Source organism: Elephas maximus, chromosome 24 (genome assembly GCF_024166365.1).
Source record: "Elephas maximus indicus isolate mEleMax1 chromosome 24, mEleMax1 primary haplotype, whole genome shotgun sequence".
Classification (NCBI taxonomy): domain Eukaryota; kingdom Metazoa; phylum Chordata; class Mammalia; order Proboscidea; family Elephantidae; genus Elephas; species Elephas maximus.
The window spans coordinates 14,681,682-14,700,742 of NC_064842.1; the positions used below are offsets into that span (position 1 = coordinate 14,681,682).

The following is a 19,061-nucleotide window of genomic DNA, read 5'->3' on the forward strand; positions in this document are numbered from 1 at the left end:
CTTTCCATTATCATCTACCTGAATAATTTGTTCGAATTCACAAGAAAATCTAATTGATTTAACTTGGATCAGGATTCTACCTATCCAAATTAGCTATGCCTTGGGAATGGGGTAGGGTCACATGGTATATAAAGTTGCCCTTTCTAGGGCTATGCATGGAGCATATATGCTAAAACAGGACGGCAAACAAAGAAATAAATGGATTGGTATTTCCAGTATATGGGTCAAAATAATATGTTAATTATAAAGTTAAATAGCTTAGTAAACCTTTATGTAAAAGCCAAATATAAAAATGTCATCTAAATTTTCTGAAGTCTTCTGTCTCCAACATACTTAGACATTTAATAGCAGTGCATAGCAAGATGAACTCCACATAAGACAATTATTTTATTTCAACAGAAACTATTAGCTATTAGAACACACTTTTTTACTTTTAAAATAAAAATTCTGACTGATTTTTTTTTATCATTTTTATTTATAGATTGTGAATCTCCTGACTGCTATTGGTAATTCAATGAGCCTAGTTAGTTTGTACAGCTGCAGATTTCTAAAGTACTGCACCATGGTAGAAAAAGCCAAAACCATGAGTATGAAAATGTCATCTATGAGAGGAGAATTGACTTCAGCACAGTTTAAGAAAATACTAGATAAATTCAGAAAATATCTTAGATATATTGTAAATATGACCATTGAGAAGCGCATTGGTATTTTCAAAGTTATGAGTATTGATTATCAGTCAGAATGCTTACCATATGTTGATGATGTCATAAATATGAGCCACACCCTCTTGAGATCTGTAATTCAAGAAAAGAATGCCAGTCTTTTGCAGGCAAGTATTTGGAAATTTTCTATCGCTTAAGCATGTTACAGATTAGTCCATTATAATTTTAAAATATGAACTTAGAAAATATACATGATAAGTATTATCCTCAGAAAATTCCAATATATATTACATTTATTTGTGTCTTGATCAAATGTCACTTCCTCAAAGAAACCTGCTCTGACCACTGTATCAAAAATTGCACCCCATACCATTTCTTCCTCCTTTCCCTGTTTGTCTTTATAACGTGTATCACTACCTGACATTGTCATATGTTCATTTGTTTGTTGATCATCTCCTTCACTAGAATGTAAGCTCCAACAGGTTATGGAGTATATGAGATAAGCCTTTTAGAACCAATATTGACCAATATTGGGGTTTCACTGTGTTTTAGGGCTGACCTCTTTTTGAGAAGGCTTTTGGGTGGGCAGACCACAGTGGTTTGGAACTTCTACACAGATATCAGAGTCAAGAAAGTATGAAAATCTAGGAGCACTCAAAATAACATACCCATTCATTAATTATTTCTACCTATCACCCATGTAATTTTCTAGGACAGATGTAGATCCTGGTAGACCAGCCATGGTCTATATAAGCTCCCTCAGGAATGCCTCAGGTCTGATTACCAATATAAATTTATAATAATAGTTAATATTTGTTCCTTTATTTAATCAGACCACAAATATTCATTAAGCATCTATTATATATACCAAATATTGTACTAGGTCCCTAGGAAGGGTACACTCATTCTTGCATTCATAGTCTAGTCTAGCAGAAAATATATATTCAACAATCAATTCTAATAAAATGTAGCTACTCTTACATGAAAAGTAGGAGGTGCTGTAGTAACATATAGCAGAAGTACCTAACCTAACCCAGGCAGGGTCGTGGACAACTTGCTACATGAAGTTCCAACATCTAAAGGAAGAGTAGGAGTTAGCTGGCCAGTGGAGAGTGGTGTAGAGGTGATGGGAGGAGAAGAGAAAGAACATTCCAGGCGTATTACTTTAACTTAGATTCGGTTTATATGACTATATGTCTGTGTGTGTGTGTGTGTATAACAGTGGCTTCAACAAGATAAAATTAGTTTTCTCAAGTAAAAGTGCAGAGAGAGAGACAACCTAGAGCTGGTACGATGGCTTCATGAAGTCATCAGGGACATATGCATCTTCTAGCTCACCACTCTGCCAGTCATAGAGTATGATTCTCGTGCACATTATCCAGGATGGCTGCTGTCTTCAGTCGGGTTCTATAGAGGAGCAAAGCCAGTGAAGCATATATATATGTAGAGAGAGAGAGAGAGATTTCTTTGAAGGAAATGGCTCATGCAATTGTGGAGGCTGGCAAGTCCCCAGTCTGTGGGACAGGCAACAGACTGGAGGCTTCTCCTGACTCCCGTCGTTGCAGGAGCTGACGAACCCAAAATCTATAGGTCAGGCAGCAGGCTGCTGGCTCATGGGGTTGCATAGTAGAATAGTCTGTAAAGAGGAATTGGCAGGAGGTGAAATTAAGGAATTAGGTAAAGGATATTATAAACCACGTCAGGGACTTCTGAACATCATCCTTAAGACTATGGGGATCATTGCAAGGTTTGGAGCAGGGAAATGTCATGACACAATTTTAATTTTTGTAAGAACCACTTTGGCTGCAGTGTGAAGAATGGATAGAAGTGGCTCAAGATGAGAAGAAAGTTGTTTCTCCAATCTAGGGGGAGAGGTGAAGATAGCTTAAACTAGGGTAGTAACAATTTGGAGTCTGAGAAGCCCACCTGCTCCTCGCTTATCTGCATAACTGCCAAAATACGTTGTATAACTGCCCAGACACTGAGAGTCCCGGGCCAGCCAAGTGGACACATAACCTTCACCATTACAGCCAGAGTTACTCTCACCTTGCACCTCAGTGTTCGTTACTGCCAGGCATTCATCAGTAATGCACAAAATAGTGGGACAGTAGATTTTTTACTATTGTCATAAATGCTGAATGAAGATAAAGAGATGGTCGATAAGTAAGGAGTAAGTGTATATGGATTTGAGATATATTTAGGATGTGGAATTAACAGGATTTGGTGATGGATTGAATGTGAAGAATATGAGAAAGACAGGAATTAATGATGGTTTCAACTTTTGGTTAGGCAACAGTGATACAATTCATTGGAAGAAGAAGCATAATACTTGTTAAGCCGTGTAATGTTCAAGCAGAGGTAGTCATGTATACATGTCTGGTATCAGGAGAGAAGTCTACCCTGGAAATACAGATTTGAATGATCAGCATACAAAAATTGTCATTGAAATCATCAAAGTGAATGAGAATGCCCTTGTTCACATGTGTGGAGTGTGAAGGAAAGAGAACCTACATCTGCAGTCTGAAGAATGTCAATGTTTTGGGATAGCTGGAGGAAAAGGAACCTGCGAAATAATAGTGAGAAGGATTGAGAAGAAAGCAAGGGAATATTTTGAGGAGGAAACATTTAGCAGTGTTTAATACTGCAAAGAGTTTAAGAAAGAACTAAAAAGTGTCCCTTAGGTGAAATGTTCTGTGTGCTAGATCTGAAACTAAATGCTTTCTGTACATTATCTTTAGCCAACAACAATCCTATTAAAACAAAACAAAAAAAAGTTGCTGTCAAGTCGATTCCAACTCTTGGCGACTCCACGTGTTACAGAGTAGAACTGAGCTCCGTAGCGTTTACTCGGTTATAATCTTTTTGTAAGCAGGTTGCCAGGCCTTTCATCTGTGGCACTACTGAGTGGGTTTGAACTGTCATCCTTTTGTTTAGTATCAAGCATAAACTGTTTGTACCACCCAGAGACCTAACAATTCTATAACGTACACAAAATTCGTCTATTACCTTTAGGATTGCATTCCTTAACAACTATCAGAAAACTCAACAAACAATAGTTGATTAAATAAGTTTATTTATCTCATGCTAAAAGGAGTCTGGTGTTGGTAATCCAGGGCTGGTACAATAGCTGTGATGCCATCAGTGAACCAGCCTCCTTCGTTCTTTCTGCTCTGTTCAACTTGACAATAACTCCTGTCCATAGACACTATGCCCACATTCCCAGGCAAGAACAAAGAGAAGGCAGAAGCAGTGTGATAAATTTCTCTTTATTTCTTATTGCCAGAACTGGGTCACATGGTCACCCCCAGCTACAAAGGGATCTAGCTGTGATGGCAAGTTTTGAGCTTCTCATCTTGTATGGTAGAAGGCAAGCAAGAAATGGAATGGGTTGGATTTTGAATCAGCCAACTTATAGTATCTACCTCAGTTTACCCCTTTGGCTAATCATTCCCTTTTTCCTGTATGTTGAGTTTTAGGGGGCAGTACCACTCTTATCTGATTGAGTACTGAAGCAACTGAAAAATAAGACAACAGATTAAGGCAAAAGGAGGTTAAAAAAAATTATTACTAATAAAGTGAACCCTGGAGTGTATGGCTTATATTTGTTTGAAATTAATTAACTCTCCCAAAATCAAAGCCCATAATTAGAGAGATGTAACCCACCCAGCACTGAAAAACTATTGAAACACCTTGGTTAGAGTGAGTGCCATTCACTGAACAACAGAAAGCAGAACAGAACACAATACTCACTTTGGACAAGGTTGCTTTTGAGAGGAAGGGCCTGGGCTATGCCTGCCCAGTTTCTCTTTCCATACTCACCAGACACAGAAGTCCCATTTCCTCCCCTGATATACAGTGAATGTGGAGTAGAAGAGATGCCAGGAGAGTTCAGCTAGTGGAGCTGCCTCCTCATGGAAGGAGACCCTAGTGGGGAATAAATGTTGCCCCTAGTACCATAATGAAGGATATAAGGAAGACAAATCAGTTTCTATATACCACTCAGGTTTTATTATCTCTAGTTCATGCTCAGTGGTGTACATCAAGTGGTGGTGAACTATAAATAAAAGACAAGTTATAAGCCTTCACTTACCCAATATACAATGGAGGAGAAGGGACAGGGTGACTATAAAACTCCCATCCTGTAAAAGTGAAAATGGCAAACAAATATCTAGAATTGTGTAGTGCAAATATACCAAATCTTGCAGGACAAAAGTAGTGAGAATCCCCTTCTTTGTAGGGTAAGTTTCTTGGTTTGCTAGTCTGGCAGCCTCTGGCTCTGTTCTCTCAGAGACTCTCCCTGGTCCTTTGTCCTCTGCGACCCCTAGTTAATGCCCTGGAGGATGATTCTCTGGGTTGCTGATTCTCTATGGCCTCATCCAAGCTAGGCATTGGAGCAGCTGTGCTTGCTGGACTCTGAACAGGCATAGCAATGCATCTCCTGTTGGTATGAGTTCGGAGACCTGGGTATGCCTTAGGAAATATCATTAATAACTAGCAAGTATCAGAATTTCTTTGGAAAAAAAATTTTTTTTTTTTTGGTAAATTCCATGTTTAAATCTAGGCATCACTTTTAAACCTGAGAATTTTTGGCTTTCAGTTGCTGCCTCGGTACTCTGTTCTTCCCTACCACCCTTAAAATTATGTTTGCTTTTTTGAGGCCATTTGAAATATAGACTTGAGTAGAAAAAAATCACACCCTTAATATGGTCTTTGACAATGAGCTTTCTACCAATCCTGCTGGAGTAGAATGTATATCTTGCTATTTTGGGTGGAGTGATCTCTATTTATATGTATGTTAGGTCTAGCTCATTTATCATGTTATTCAGGTCTTCTGTTTCCTTCTTAACCTTCTTTCTAGATGTCCTGTCCGCAATCGAGAGTGGTATGTTAGAGTCTCCCACTGTTTTTGTAGAACTGTCTGTTTCTCCTTTCAGTTCTTTCAGTGTTTGCTTTATGTGCTTGGGTGTATATATATTTATAATTGTTATCTCTTCTTGATAGATTGATCCTTTTATCATTATATAATGTCATTGTTTGTCTCTTATAACAAATTTTGCCTTGAAGTCTGTTTTGTCTGAAATTAAGATCACAACCCTTTTATTACTTACATGGAATATTTTTTTTTTCTATCCTTTAATTTTCAATTTATTTGTGTCTTTGGGCCTAAGATGCATCTCTGATAGGCAGCATATAGATGGGACATGTTTTTTATCTGTTGTACTGCTCTCTGCCTTTTGACTGGAGCATTTAGTCCATTTACATTCACTGTGATAACTGGTAAGAAAGAGCTTACTTGTGCCATTTTGCTATTTGTTTTTTGTGTGGGTTATGTCTTCTCTGTCTTTTATTACCTCTAATTCTACTGTCTTTTGTATTTTGTTACTTTTATATATTTTTTAGATACTTTATTTTTGATACCATGAATATTGCAACTAATATTTTTTCTTTTATAACAACCTGTGTTAAATTGATACCAACTTAACTTCAGTAAGATACAAAACCCTACACCCCTATAGTTCCTCCCTCCTCCTTTATGTTGTTGACCCCTCAATTGTTTCTTTGTACGGCTTGTGTCCTGTAACTTAAATTCATGTTTATTTTTTATGTATTTGCCATTATAAAGTAGGAATGTCATATTCCTTATAACTATCAAGTGTGAGAATACCTTAAAACTTGCCCTTCTTTTTGTCTGAGAAATTTCCTTTACTGGAGATCTTTCTATATGTGGCTCCAAGTTTCTTTTTGATGTCCTTTCTTTCTTGTCTGAAGTACTCCTTTTAGTATTTCTTATAGAGGTGGTATTGTGGAGATGTATTCTTGTAGTTTCTGTTTGTGAATATTTTAATTTAACTGTCCCTGTTGAAGGCTAACTTTGCAGGATACAATATTCTTGGTTGACAGTTTCATTCTTTCAGCATTTGTTTGCATTGCCTTCTGGCCTCCAGGAGTTCTGAGGAGAAATCAGCCTTTAATCTTATTGGGGCTCCTTTATATGTCACCTTTTGCTTTTATCTCACCAATTTCAGAATCTTCTGCTTGTCTTTAATCTTTGAGAGCTTGATTTTGATGTGTCTTGGTATGTGCTTTTTAATAATTTTAATGATATTTCCTCTCCTGATACTCATAATCAAATGTGTTTCTCTATTATTAATTAAAAGCAAACTACCCAGTAACACACTGTTCCTCCACTTCATTTGCTCACCCCAGTAAAATAAGACCTTTAAAATGGTGTCATTTCCTAAATATCTCTTCATTTAAAAATCAGATGTTAGCATAATCTAACTTCTTTCTCCCCATCAACTACTACTTTTCACTAAGTTCCCTGAGTACTTTTAGTTCCAATTACTAAAACAGCATTATGTTTCTTCTGTTAAAACACAATCTTTATGTAACACTCATAAAAATTCCCAGAAAAGTCCATCTTCATCCATTTAGATTTTATTATATAGAGTGAAATCAGGGTGCAGTATTTACAAGCACTGCTGGTGGTACCAGACTATCTAAATTCAAAACCTCCAATTTCAACTACTATGGTGAAACAGGGACTAGACTTAACCTTCTGCCACAAACAATTAGAAAACTGAACAAAATATCTGAAAGAAATACTTTCAAGTACTGGATAATAAGCAATGCAGGACTGTAATCCTAGAGATAAGGGGAACAGCGATGCAAGCTTTTCTTCCTGGAGGCAATTTTTGGACTGCAAGCACAGAGCCCAGAGGCCTCACTGAGTTGAGGAGATGGCCAAAACTTGCATGACAGAGTCCTATAAAGAAGAGATCTATGCAGAAAATTAGCCCCCAAAATCTGCATAGGGGACCCTATGACTCTTTGCCAAATAGGCTTTACAGACATAGATTGAAAGTCCACAACTGGGAAGTTGCAAGCAGAACAATTTCCAGAGCTCACATAAGTTAAGTTCTAAACACCCAGGTTGGCGGGCCTCAGTGATCATACAGGGCATTTAGTAATGACCCCAGAGGATTACACCTGACCTATCAAGCTAAGCTATTCCTAAAGGGAAGGCCATTCTATACCTACCAAATCGAAGATTAAAAACAGGCCTCAAAACAATCAAACTGATCTGCAGTAAACAACATGACAAAATGGAGGACCAAACCCATTGCCATCAAGTCCAATAAAGGACAGTACTCTTTAAATGAAATCAACAAAAATAAGACATATAATATGCAACATTAACAATGCTTGGTTTTCAGTCAGAAATTAATAAATGTCAAGAAGCAGGAAAATGTGACTCATAATTAAGAGGTAAAGATAAAGCAATTGAAATAGACCCAGAAATGAGAACATCATAAACATCAGGGAAGTGCACATCAAGACTACAATGAGATCCCACTACCCATCCATTGGAATGGCTAAAATTAAAAAGATGGGTAAAACCAAGTACAAGTATCTGCAGGACCTAGAAGTCTCATACATTGCTGGTGAGAATGCAAAATGCTACAGTCACTTTGGAAAACTATTTGGCTATTTCTTAAAAAGTCAATTGTCCATTTACCATTTGGCCTAGCAAATTTATCTATGAGAAATGAAGACAAAGACTTGTACTCAAACTAGTCATGGAAGCTTTACCCACAATTGCCAGAACCTAGAAACAGCCCAAATGGCTATTAGCAAATGAATGGATAAGAAAATTTTGTCATATTTGTGCATTGGAATACTATTCTGAAATAAAAACAAATAAACTACTACTATGCAAGACAACTTGTGTGCATCTCAGAAACATGCTGAGCAAAAGAAACTGAACACAAAGAAGTACCTACCATATGATTTCATATATATGAAACTTGACCAAGACAAATTTAGGCTGTAGCAACAACAAGCAGATAGGTGGTTTTCTGAGGCCAGGGATAGGAGTAGATTGTTTGGAATGAGGCACAAAGAATCTTTTTTGGGCAATGGAATTTTTTTATTATTATTATGGTGGTAGTTACACACATATATTAAAATTTATCAAAAATTACATTTAACATTTTTGTATGTGAATCATGCTTCAATGCATTTATTTAAAAAAACAAAACAAAAAAAAACCTAGTTCTTCCATGTACTATTTGAAAGACCTTACTTAATATATTATTCTCTCTGTACCTCAGTTTCTGCGTATGCAAAATAGGGATATTATTATTATTATTATTATTTTTTAACCTAGGGGGTTGTGGGAATTAAATGAGTTATGGGTTGTGAATTTCTTAAACACTGCCTGGCATACACTGAGCACAATGTATAGGTTAGTAACTATGAACCAAATTTTTATAGCTAGAAGAATCTTGTTGTTTTTTTTTTTCAGTTCCAAAAAGTTGTTTCTGTGGTTTTTTTTTTTAGGAATCTATTCTGAAAGTTCTTCTTATTGATCCTGTTTCTGGCTGCCTCGTGTCCCAGAATTTATTGAAGTTACCTGATTAGGTTCCCACAGTTAGTAAATACTGGGGTTGGGATTCACACACAAGCCTCTCTGATTTTAAAGCTTTTTCCTATAAACTCTGTAACAAAAGTATGCATGCAAGCACCATAATACAATTTCTGATGGATTAATAGTGCCTATCTCTGGCTGATCCAAGTAATTTGCAAGAGAGCTACCTGGCCAGCCGACAGAAGAGATCCACATTTGTGCCCGTTCCAAAGAAAGGTGATCCAACACAATGCGGAAATTGTCGAACAATATCATTAATACAACACACAAGTAAAATTTTGCTGAAGATAGTTGAAAAACAGTTGCAGCAGTACTACAAGCTGGGTTCAAAAGAGGACATGGAATGAGATCACTGCTGATGTTGGATGGATCTTGGCTGAAAGCAAAGAATGTCAGAAAGATGTTTAGCTGTGTTTTATTGACTGCACAAAGCCTGACTGTATGTATCATAACAAATTATGGATAACATTGAGAAGAATGGGAGTTCCAGAACACTTAATTGTGGTCATGTGGAACCTGTATATAGACCAACAGGCAGCCATTTGAACAGAACAAGAGGATACTACATGGTTAAAAATCAGGAAAGGTGTGTTTCAAGGTTGTATTCTTTCACCATACTTATTCAATCTGTATACTGAGCAAATAATCTGAGAAGCTGGACTATGTGACGAAGAATGCAGCATCAGGACTGGAGGAAGATTCATTAACAACCTGCCATGTGCAAGTGTTAAAGCCTTCCTTGCTGAAAGCGAAGAGGACTTGAAGCACTTACTGATGAAGATCAAAGCCTACAGTCTTCAGTATGGATTATACCTCAATATAAAGAAAACAAAAATCCTCACAACTGGACCAATGAGCAACATCATGATAAATGGAGAAAATATTGAAGTTGTCAAAGATTTCGTTTTACCTGGATCCACAATCAACACCCATGGAAGCAGCAGTCAAGAAATCAAACATATTACATTGGGCAAACATGCTGCAAAAGACCTCTTTCAAGTGTTAAAAAGCAAAGATGTCACTTACAGGACTAAGGTGCACCTGATCCAAGCCATAGTATTTTTAATTGCTTCATATGCATGTGAAAGCTGGACTGTGAATAAGGAAGACCAAAGAAGAATTGATGCCTTTGAACTATGGTGTTGGTGAAGAGTATTGAGTATACCAGGGAGTATCAGAAGAACAAACAAATCTCTCTTGGAAGAAGTACATCCAGAATGTTCCTTAGAAGAGAGGATGGTGAGACTTTGTCTCACGTACACGTTATCAGGAGGGACCAATTAATTCCTAGAGAAGGGCATTATGCTTGGTAAAGTAGAGGTAAGCAAAAAAGAGGAAGACCTTCAACGAGATGGATTGATACAGTGGCTGCAACAATGGGCTCAAACATAGCGACGATTGTGAGGATGGCACAGGACAGGGCAGTGTTTCGTTCTGTTGTACATAGGGTCTCTATGAGTCAGAACTGACTCGATAGCACCTACCAACAAGAACATCTCTAGTTGATGAATTAGTAGGTGACTTTCTATTCAGTGACACTGATTATGTTCATTATGTTGTGCAGCCATCGCCATCTGTTTCCAAATTATTCCGCCACCATTAGCAGAAACCTGGAGCCCCACAAGTAAGATTTGCCCTCCCCCCCCATGTCTGGGAACACTTGTTACGGATTGAATCGTGTCCCCCCAAAATATGTGTCGTAAATCCTAATCCTTATGGAGCAATTCTACTCTGTTGTATAGGGTCACAATGAGTCAGAACAGACTCGATAGCAACAGGTTTGTTTTATTTTTTATACCTGTGGTTTTAGTCCTATTTGAGAATGGGTTTGCTTCGTTATGTTAATGAGGAAGTATTAGTGTAGGCATGTCTTCAGTCAGTCTCTCGTGAGGTATAAAAGAGCAGATTAAGTAAGCAAGCAAGCACAAAAGGAGAAGATACAAGCCACGTGATCTCCAAAGAACCTAGAAATACAAGCTGAAAGAGACAAGGACCTTCCCCCAGAGGGGCAGAGAAAGAAAGAGCCTTTGCTTAGACCCAGCGCTCAGAATTCAGACTTCTAACCTCCTTAACTATGACAAAATAAATTTCTGTTTGTTAAAGACAATCATTTGTGGAATTTCTGTTATAGCAACACTAGATAAACTAACACAGCCCTAATAAACTTTGATTTCTATACATTTCCCCATTTCATGTAAGTTGAATCATGCAATATTTATCCTTTTGTGACTGACTTATTTCATGCAACATAATGTTTTCAAGATTCATCCATGTTGTAGCATGTATTAGAACTGCATTTCTCTTCGTGGCTGAGTAATATTCCATTGTCTGTATATACCACATTGTGCTTTTAATGTTTTCAAGATTCATCCATGTTGTAGCATGTATTAGAACTGCATTTCTCTTCGTGGCTGAGTAATATTCCATTGTCTGTATATACCACATTGTGCTTATACATTCATCTGTTAATGGATGTTTAGGTTGTTCTACATTTTGGCTATTGTGAATAGTGCTGCACTGAACATCAGTGCATGGCATCTGTTATTTTCTTAATCAAATAAAATATTGTTTCAGTAATTAAAGAAACATACACAGGGAATTAATTCAAGGTTATGAAGATTGAAAATTGAACTGACTTGATTCCAAAATTATGCATAAATATTCATTAAGAAACCTTGAAACATGAGGAAAGTATGATAAAATTGTGATTTGAATATAGAAATACAATTACTTTGAAAATTTTATGAAATTATATACATATATCTATGAAAAGTGTGGATGTTATAATGGCTACAAGGGAACAACAGCACAGTGGAAAACAATGGGATTTAGAATCAGATTTGAGTTTCAATCATAGCTCTATAACACACTAAATTACTGATCTTGAGCTAGCTAATCCCTTAGTGACTCAGTTTCCTCCTGTGCAAACCAGAGGTAACACGTAATTAGCAAGCATACGAATAAAGAGAGATCATGTATATAAAAAGCCGAGCACATGAACACTCAAAAAATTGTAGCAGTTATTATGCCTATTCACATTTCAGTCATACTCTTGCTATTGTTACTACATTTATTTCTTGTGAAGAAAGTTATACATTGTAGTGCTTCCTTTGTGTGTTAGTGACATTTATTTTATGTAGGAGATATATCCAAGTTCATTCTGTTAACAATAAAAGGATCTGACCACGTTAATGCCCTAGAATTTAAGCAATACTTAAAATTATGTCTGGATGACGTCTTCATTTTTTTCTAAAGTTATCATTGTTATTATTTATTATTTTTAATTAGATAAGTTAAAAAGAGTATTATAATCCTGAAATATCATTGTGTAATTACAATGATGTGTCCATGATTTTCAGGTAGTAGAATCATCACTGAGAAAGCTAGAATGTGAACCCACTGAAATAGAAGAATTTGTGGAACATTTTACTTTCTTGGATGCCATTTCCTCAAAAATATCTAAATTAGAAAAAGAGTACTTAATAATTGCTCAGCTGAATGCAGTCGTAAAGTATTACCAGATCCATATTCCAGAAGAGCAAGTTGCCATATATAAAATCCTTCTTATCAAGTTTAGTCAACTAAAAACAGCTGTGAAGTTAAGTGAAGCAAATAAAGAGGCCACTTTTGGTAAATTCAAAGAAAATTTGGAAGCGTATATCACCGGTCTACGGGTTGATGCTATTAATTTAAAGGAAAAGGTAAGTTTATTTTTGTTTTCTCATTAAAAATCTATTTTATCTTCATGTTGTTAGTTGCTGTCAAGTCAGCTCTGACTAATGGTAAGCTTCCGTATAACAGAATAAAACATTTCCCAGTCCTGCGCCATCTTCATGATGGTTGGTATGTTTGAGTCCATTGTTGCAGCTATTACGTCAATCCATCTTATTGAGGGTTTCCCTCATTTTTGGTGGCCCTCTACTATACCAAACATGATGTTGAGTTGATCATCAGCTTGGTCTTAGTCTTGTGTAAACTTAGGTATTTGGGTATTTGGTTTATGTGGAATCTTAGGTAAATAATTTTTTTTTTATTGTACTTTATATGAAGGTTTACAGAACAAAGTAGTTTCTCATCACTTAATACATTGATTGTTCTATGGCATTGGTTAACAACCCCACGACATGTCAACAGTCTCCCTTCACAACCCTGGGTTCCTTGTTGCCAGCTTTCCTTTTCCCACCTGCCTTCTAGTCCCTGCCCCAGGGCTGGTGCGCCCGTTTAGTCTTGTTTTGTCCCAGGGGCCTGTTCAATCTTTGGCTGAAGGGTAAACCTAGGAGTGACCTCACTACTAAGCTGAAAGTGTGTCTGGGGGTCGTACTTTCAGGGTTTATCCAGCCTCTCGCAGGCCAGCAAGTCTGGTCTTTCTTTTTGAGTTAGAATTTTGTTCTACATTTTTCTCCAGCGCTGGCCACGACCCTCTACTGTGATCCCTGTCAGAGCAGTCAGTAGTGGTAGCCGGGCAACATCTAGTTTTACAGGACTCAATCTGGTGGAGGCTGTGGTAGATGTGGTCCATGAGTCCGTTGGACTAATCTTTACCTTGTATCTTCAGTTATCTTCATTTTTCCTTGCTCCCAAAGGGGTGAGGCCAGTGGACTATCCTAGATGGCTGCTCACAGGCTTTTAAGATCCCAGACACTACTCAGCAAAGCAGGATTTAGAACATGTTCTTTATAAACTGTGTTATGCCAGTTGAGCTAGATGTTCCTCGAGATCATGTCCCCACGGCCCTCACCCCAGCAATTCGGTCCCTCAGGGAGTTTGGATGTGTCTATGTAGCTACCATGACCTTATCTTGTATACTTTGTGCTGATTTCTCTTGGGTAGATAATTTAAGAATTCTTCACCTGAGAATCTACATTAGTAGACACGATTTTGAAGATTTGTGAACTTGAATGGGAAACAAGTTCACTAACCTCTAACTGAAATTTAGCATTTTCTTCAATTGTGAATGAATGTAGACAACAAACCACAGCAGAGTTGGTAACTTTTCCCCTGGGTTTTAGCGTATTGCCAGAGGGGCCCATGGCAGAAAAAGGGTAAAACCCCTGAAATCTTTCTGGGCCTTCTGGGCCAAATGGTGATGATAGTTCCAACACACTTATCATGAGAAGCAAACTATAAATAAGCCCCTTAATATTTATTGAGCACTTACTAAGTATCAGGAACTATGCTAGGCATTTTACAGGGATTGCGTAATTTACCTGTTTATCTACATGAAAAAAAACTGAAATATAAAGAGGTAAAGCAACTTGCCTAAGATCACACAGCTAGGAAGAACCAGGACTCCAGAACCCTTGCTTTTTATAACTACCCTTTCCTCAGTACTGCTACAAATTATTACTCTCATACTTATTCAAGATATTTTGAGCACCTTCTATGTATATGTTATTTATTGCATCTATTTGTCCATCTATACAGTGGGGTTATACTGTTTCACACAGATATGACAAAGGTGAAAAGAATTAGCTGTATGAAAGTACTTGATGCACATATCCAATTGTAGTCTTAAAATACTACTAGAAATCTATGAACTGTACAGGCACACATGTAGTTTAGCCTGTTTTTTCAGTAAAACCTGAGAAAGCCAGAACCTGTGTAAGGCAGAAACCTGTCAGAGAAGAACTCAAATAGTTTCTACTAAATAGGGAGCGATAGAAAAGTGGTGACTGCACCCTGTCAAAGGGGGAAAACTTGGGAGACCACCCCAAAAAACAGGACAGTCCCATCAAGTTCCAGCTCTCACAGGTTTCCCTGTGCAGTATTTGATAAATGCATTAGACTGGGTTCCCTTGGACACTGGGTCTGCAGTGGAGATTTGCATGCAGGGAGTTGATTGGAGAATGCTCTTGACGGCAACGTCCATGAGAGACTAATGGAATCAAGATTGGACAGAGGGAGAAGTTGAAAAAGATTTAGCTGATCCCACAGGGAATCTCCAGAACAGGGATGACCCTGCAGAGTTATCCCAACTTGAATTAAGAGGGCTTGATCTTTATCCATTCACTGTGGACTTGCAGAGGGAGTATAATCTTGAATGATCAAGCTTCCTTCGGCCAAAGACAGTTCCTGGGAATGAACTCAGCAGCTGGGGGAGTATCTTGTTCTTGAAGTGGGTAGATTTGGGAAACAAACAAAAGCATCCACGACTGCCCACCTCTTGTGCCATTTGGATCCACGTGGTTTGTATAAAGCCACCAATCTGGAAACAGCTCCTCCAGGACTATGGCTAATTTCTGGGAAATTCACAAGAGGAAGGTTAGTGGATCCAACTAAAGCCTCTGCCACTGCACATGTATTACAACTTACAGAGCCTAGACTTGCAAAACCCACAAACACAAATACCCCAAGTGATTCACTGGGAGTGGGTGGATCACTTCTACTTCTGCCCATTGGTTCTTAGATCCAACTATCCTACTTATTGAGGACACAGCACAAAAAAAAAAATTTTTTTTTTCTCATTCATTTAGGGTGTGTGTTATATCCTTGAGGATAGAGTTCCATCCTTTTTAAGGGTATCCTTTCCAAGCTGGTGCTTCACCTTCACTATCATTTGGTCATTCCATTGCTTCATTAGACTGACAGATTCTGGATGGTGTGGCGTATAAGACCAATGGATCTCATAGTCATGTGACAACTGTTGCACCTCCTTTTCTATAAAGTGGGTCCCTTAGCCCAATATGATATTATATGAGATTCCTTGTAGATGGATCAGAGATTCTGTAAACTCTTGGATGTTGGTGAGAACTGAAACTCTGAGAGCAAGAAAGCACACCCCTATCTGGAATGTGTGTCATTCCAGTCAAGATGAATTGCTGCCCATTCCAGGATGGAAGAGATCCAATGTAATCGACTTGTCGCTAAGTGCTAGATAGTATGATTGAAGGATGGTGCTGTATCAGGAACCCAGGGCTGATCTTTGTTGCTGACAGGTTGATCTTTGTAGCACGAACAACCTTAGTCAGTAGGAGCCCATGTTGTCGGAGCCCTGAAGCTTATTTATGCATTTTGACCAACTTCTTTAAGAAAAGGAATACGAAATTAGAAACCAAAGTGAATATTTATTTAGAATAAGGAGAAAATTACAAGAAATCATAAATTTAAAAAATTGACATGTACCACACACATCACAAAATTTCCCCTTTGCCATATTTTATTCATTAATTGTCTGATATGCCTCTTAATTACTTCTTTCGTAAGTTTTTGGCTGCATGTTTTTTAGTTGACTCTTCATATATTAAGGTCTTTGTTATATCTTTTACATAGACTAGAAAAAAATCGAGTGAAAGTTCAGTCTTCCCTCTAGCCTGGTTGACGGAATTTACTTTTTATTATTGATAATTTAGGAAAGTTTGTTTCAGCTTCACAACTTACTGACAATGTCACGTAAGATTTTAGGATTTTTGTCAAATTGGAAAACTAACAAGCTTCTTTCATGTAAGAGTCATAAGATTTCGGACCATTTCAAGTTTTTCTGTGTGGTTGTTGTTGTTAGGTGCTGTCGAGTCGGTTCCAACTCATAGCGACCCTATGCACAACAGAACGAAACACTGCCTGGTCATGCACCATCCTTACAATCGTTGTTATGCTTGAGCCCATTGTTACAGCCACTGTGTCCATCCACCTCTTTGAGGGCCTGCCTCTTTTCCACTGACCCTGTACTCTGCCAACCATGATGTCCTTCTCCGGGGACTGATCCCTCCTGACAACATGTCCAAAGTATGTAAGACACAGTCTCGCCATCCTTGCCTCTAAGGAGCATTCTGGCTGCACTTCTTCCAAGACAGATTTGTTCGTTCTTTTGGCAGTCCATGGTGTATTCAATATTCTTCGCCAACACCACAATTCAAAGGCATGAGCTCTTCTGTCTTCCTTATTCATTGTCCAGCTTTCACATGCATATGATGTGATTGAAAATACCATGGCTTGGGTCAGGTGTACCTTAGTCTTCAGGGTGACATCTTCGCTCTTCAACACTTTGAAGAGGTCCTTTGCAGCAGATTTGCCCAATGCAATGCGTCTTTTGATTTCTTGACTGCTGCTTCCATGGCTGTTGATTGTGGATCCAAGTAAAATGAAATCCTTGACAACTTCAGTCTTTTCTCCGTTTATCATGATGTTGCTCATTGGTCCAGTTGCAAGGATTTTTGTTTTCTTTATGTTGAGGTGTAATCCATACTGAAGGCTGTGGTCTTTGATCTTCATTAGTAAGTGCTTCAAGTCCTCTTCACTTTCAGCAAGCAAGGTTGTATCATCTGCATAGCACAGGTTGTTAATGAGTCTTCCTCCAATCCTGATGCCCCGTTCTTCTTCATATAGTCCAGCTTCTCGTATTATTTGCTCAGCATACAGATTAAATAGGTATGGTGAAAGAATACAACCCTGATGCACACCTTTCCTGACTTTAAGCCGATCAGTATCCCCTTGTTCTGTCCAAACAACTGCCTCTTGATCTATGTAAAGGTTCCTCATGAGCACAATTAAGTGTTCTGGTATTCCCATTCTTCACAGTGTTATCCATAGTTTGTTATGATCCATACAGTCGAACACCTTTGCATAGTCAATAAAACACAGGTAAACATCCTTCTGGTATTCTCTGCTTTCAACCAGGATCCATCTGACATCAGCAATGATATCCCTGGTTCCATGTTCTCTTCTGAAACCGGCCTGAAATTCTGGCAGTTCCCTGTCGATATACTGCTGCAGCCGTTTTTGAATGATCTTCAGCAAAATTTTGCTTGCGTGTGATATTAATAATATTGTTCTATAATTTCCACATTCGGTTGGATCACCTTTCTTGGGAATAGGCATGAATACGGATCTCTTCCAGTCAGTTGGCCAGGAAGCTGTCTTCCATATTTCTTGGCACAGACGAGTGAGCACCTCCAGTGCTGCATCTGTTTATTGAAACATCTCAATTGATATTCCATCAATTCCTGAAGCCTTGTTTTTCCCCAATGCCTTCAGAGCAGCTTGGACTTCTTCCTTCAGTACCATCGGTTCCTGATCATATGCCACCTCTTGAAATGGTTGAATATCGACCAGTTCTTTTTGGTATGATGACTCTGTGTACTCCTTCCATCTTCTTTTGATGCTTCCTGCATCGTTTAATATTTTCCCCATGGAATCCTTCACTACTGCAACTCGAGGCTTGAATTTTTTCTTCAGTTCTTTCAGCTTAAGAAATGCCGAGCATGTTCTTCCCTTTTGGTTTTCTACCTCCAGCTCTTTGCACATGTCATTATAATACTTTACTTTGTCTTCTCGAGCCACCCTTTGAAATCTTCTGTTCAGTTCTTTTACTTCATCAATTCTTCCTTTTCCTTTAGCTGCTCAACATTTCCTTTAGCTGCTCAACGTTTGAGAGCAAGTTTCAGAGTCTTCTCTGACATCCATCTTGGTCTTTTCTTTCTTTCCTATCTTTTCAGTGACCTGTTGCTTTCTTCATGGATGATGTCCTTGATGTCATTCCACAACTCGTCTGGTCTTCGGTCACTAGTGTTCAACGCGTCAAATCTATTCTTTAAATGGTCTTTAAATTCGGGTGGGATATACTCAAGGTCATATTTTGGCTCTCATGGACTTGCTCTGATTTTCTTCAGTTTCAGCTTGAACTTGCATATGAGCAATTGATGGTCTGTTCCACAGTCGGCCCCTGGCCTTGTTCTGACTGATGATATTGAGCTTTTCCATCGTCTCTTTCCACAGATGTAGTCAGTTTGATTTCTGTGTGTTCCATCTGGCGAGGTCCATGTGTATAGTCGCCATTTATGTTGGTGAAAGAAGGTATTTACAATGAAGAAGTCGTTGGTCTTGCAAAATTCTATCATTCGATCTCCATCATTGTTTCTATCACCAAGGCCATGTTTTCCAACTACTGATCCTTGTCTGTCAGTTTGTCGTACTGTGGGGGCTTGTGTGCTGCTGTGATGCTGGAAGCTATGCCACCGGTATTTAGATACCAG

General features: G+C 38.2%; 1 protein-coding gene across 1 annotated transcript in view; it reads left to right on the forward strand.

Moving 5' to 3' along the window:
- Positions 1-19,061, forward strand: part of DNAH14 (dynein axonemal heavy chain 14) — a 379,927-nt gene that overhangs the window by 79,556 nt on the left and 281,310 nt on the right. Inside the window, exons 17-18 of the mRNA XM_049867924.1 lie at positions 482-829; positions 12,453-12,794. Coding sequence (XP_049723881.1) covers positions 482-829; positions 12,453-12,794 — 690 coding nt within the window. The remainder of the gene's footprint in view (positions 1-481; positions 830-12,452; positions 12,795-19,061) is intronic.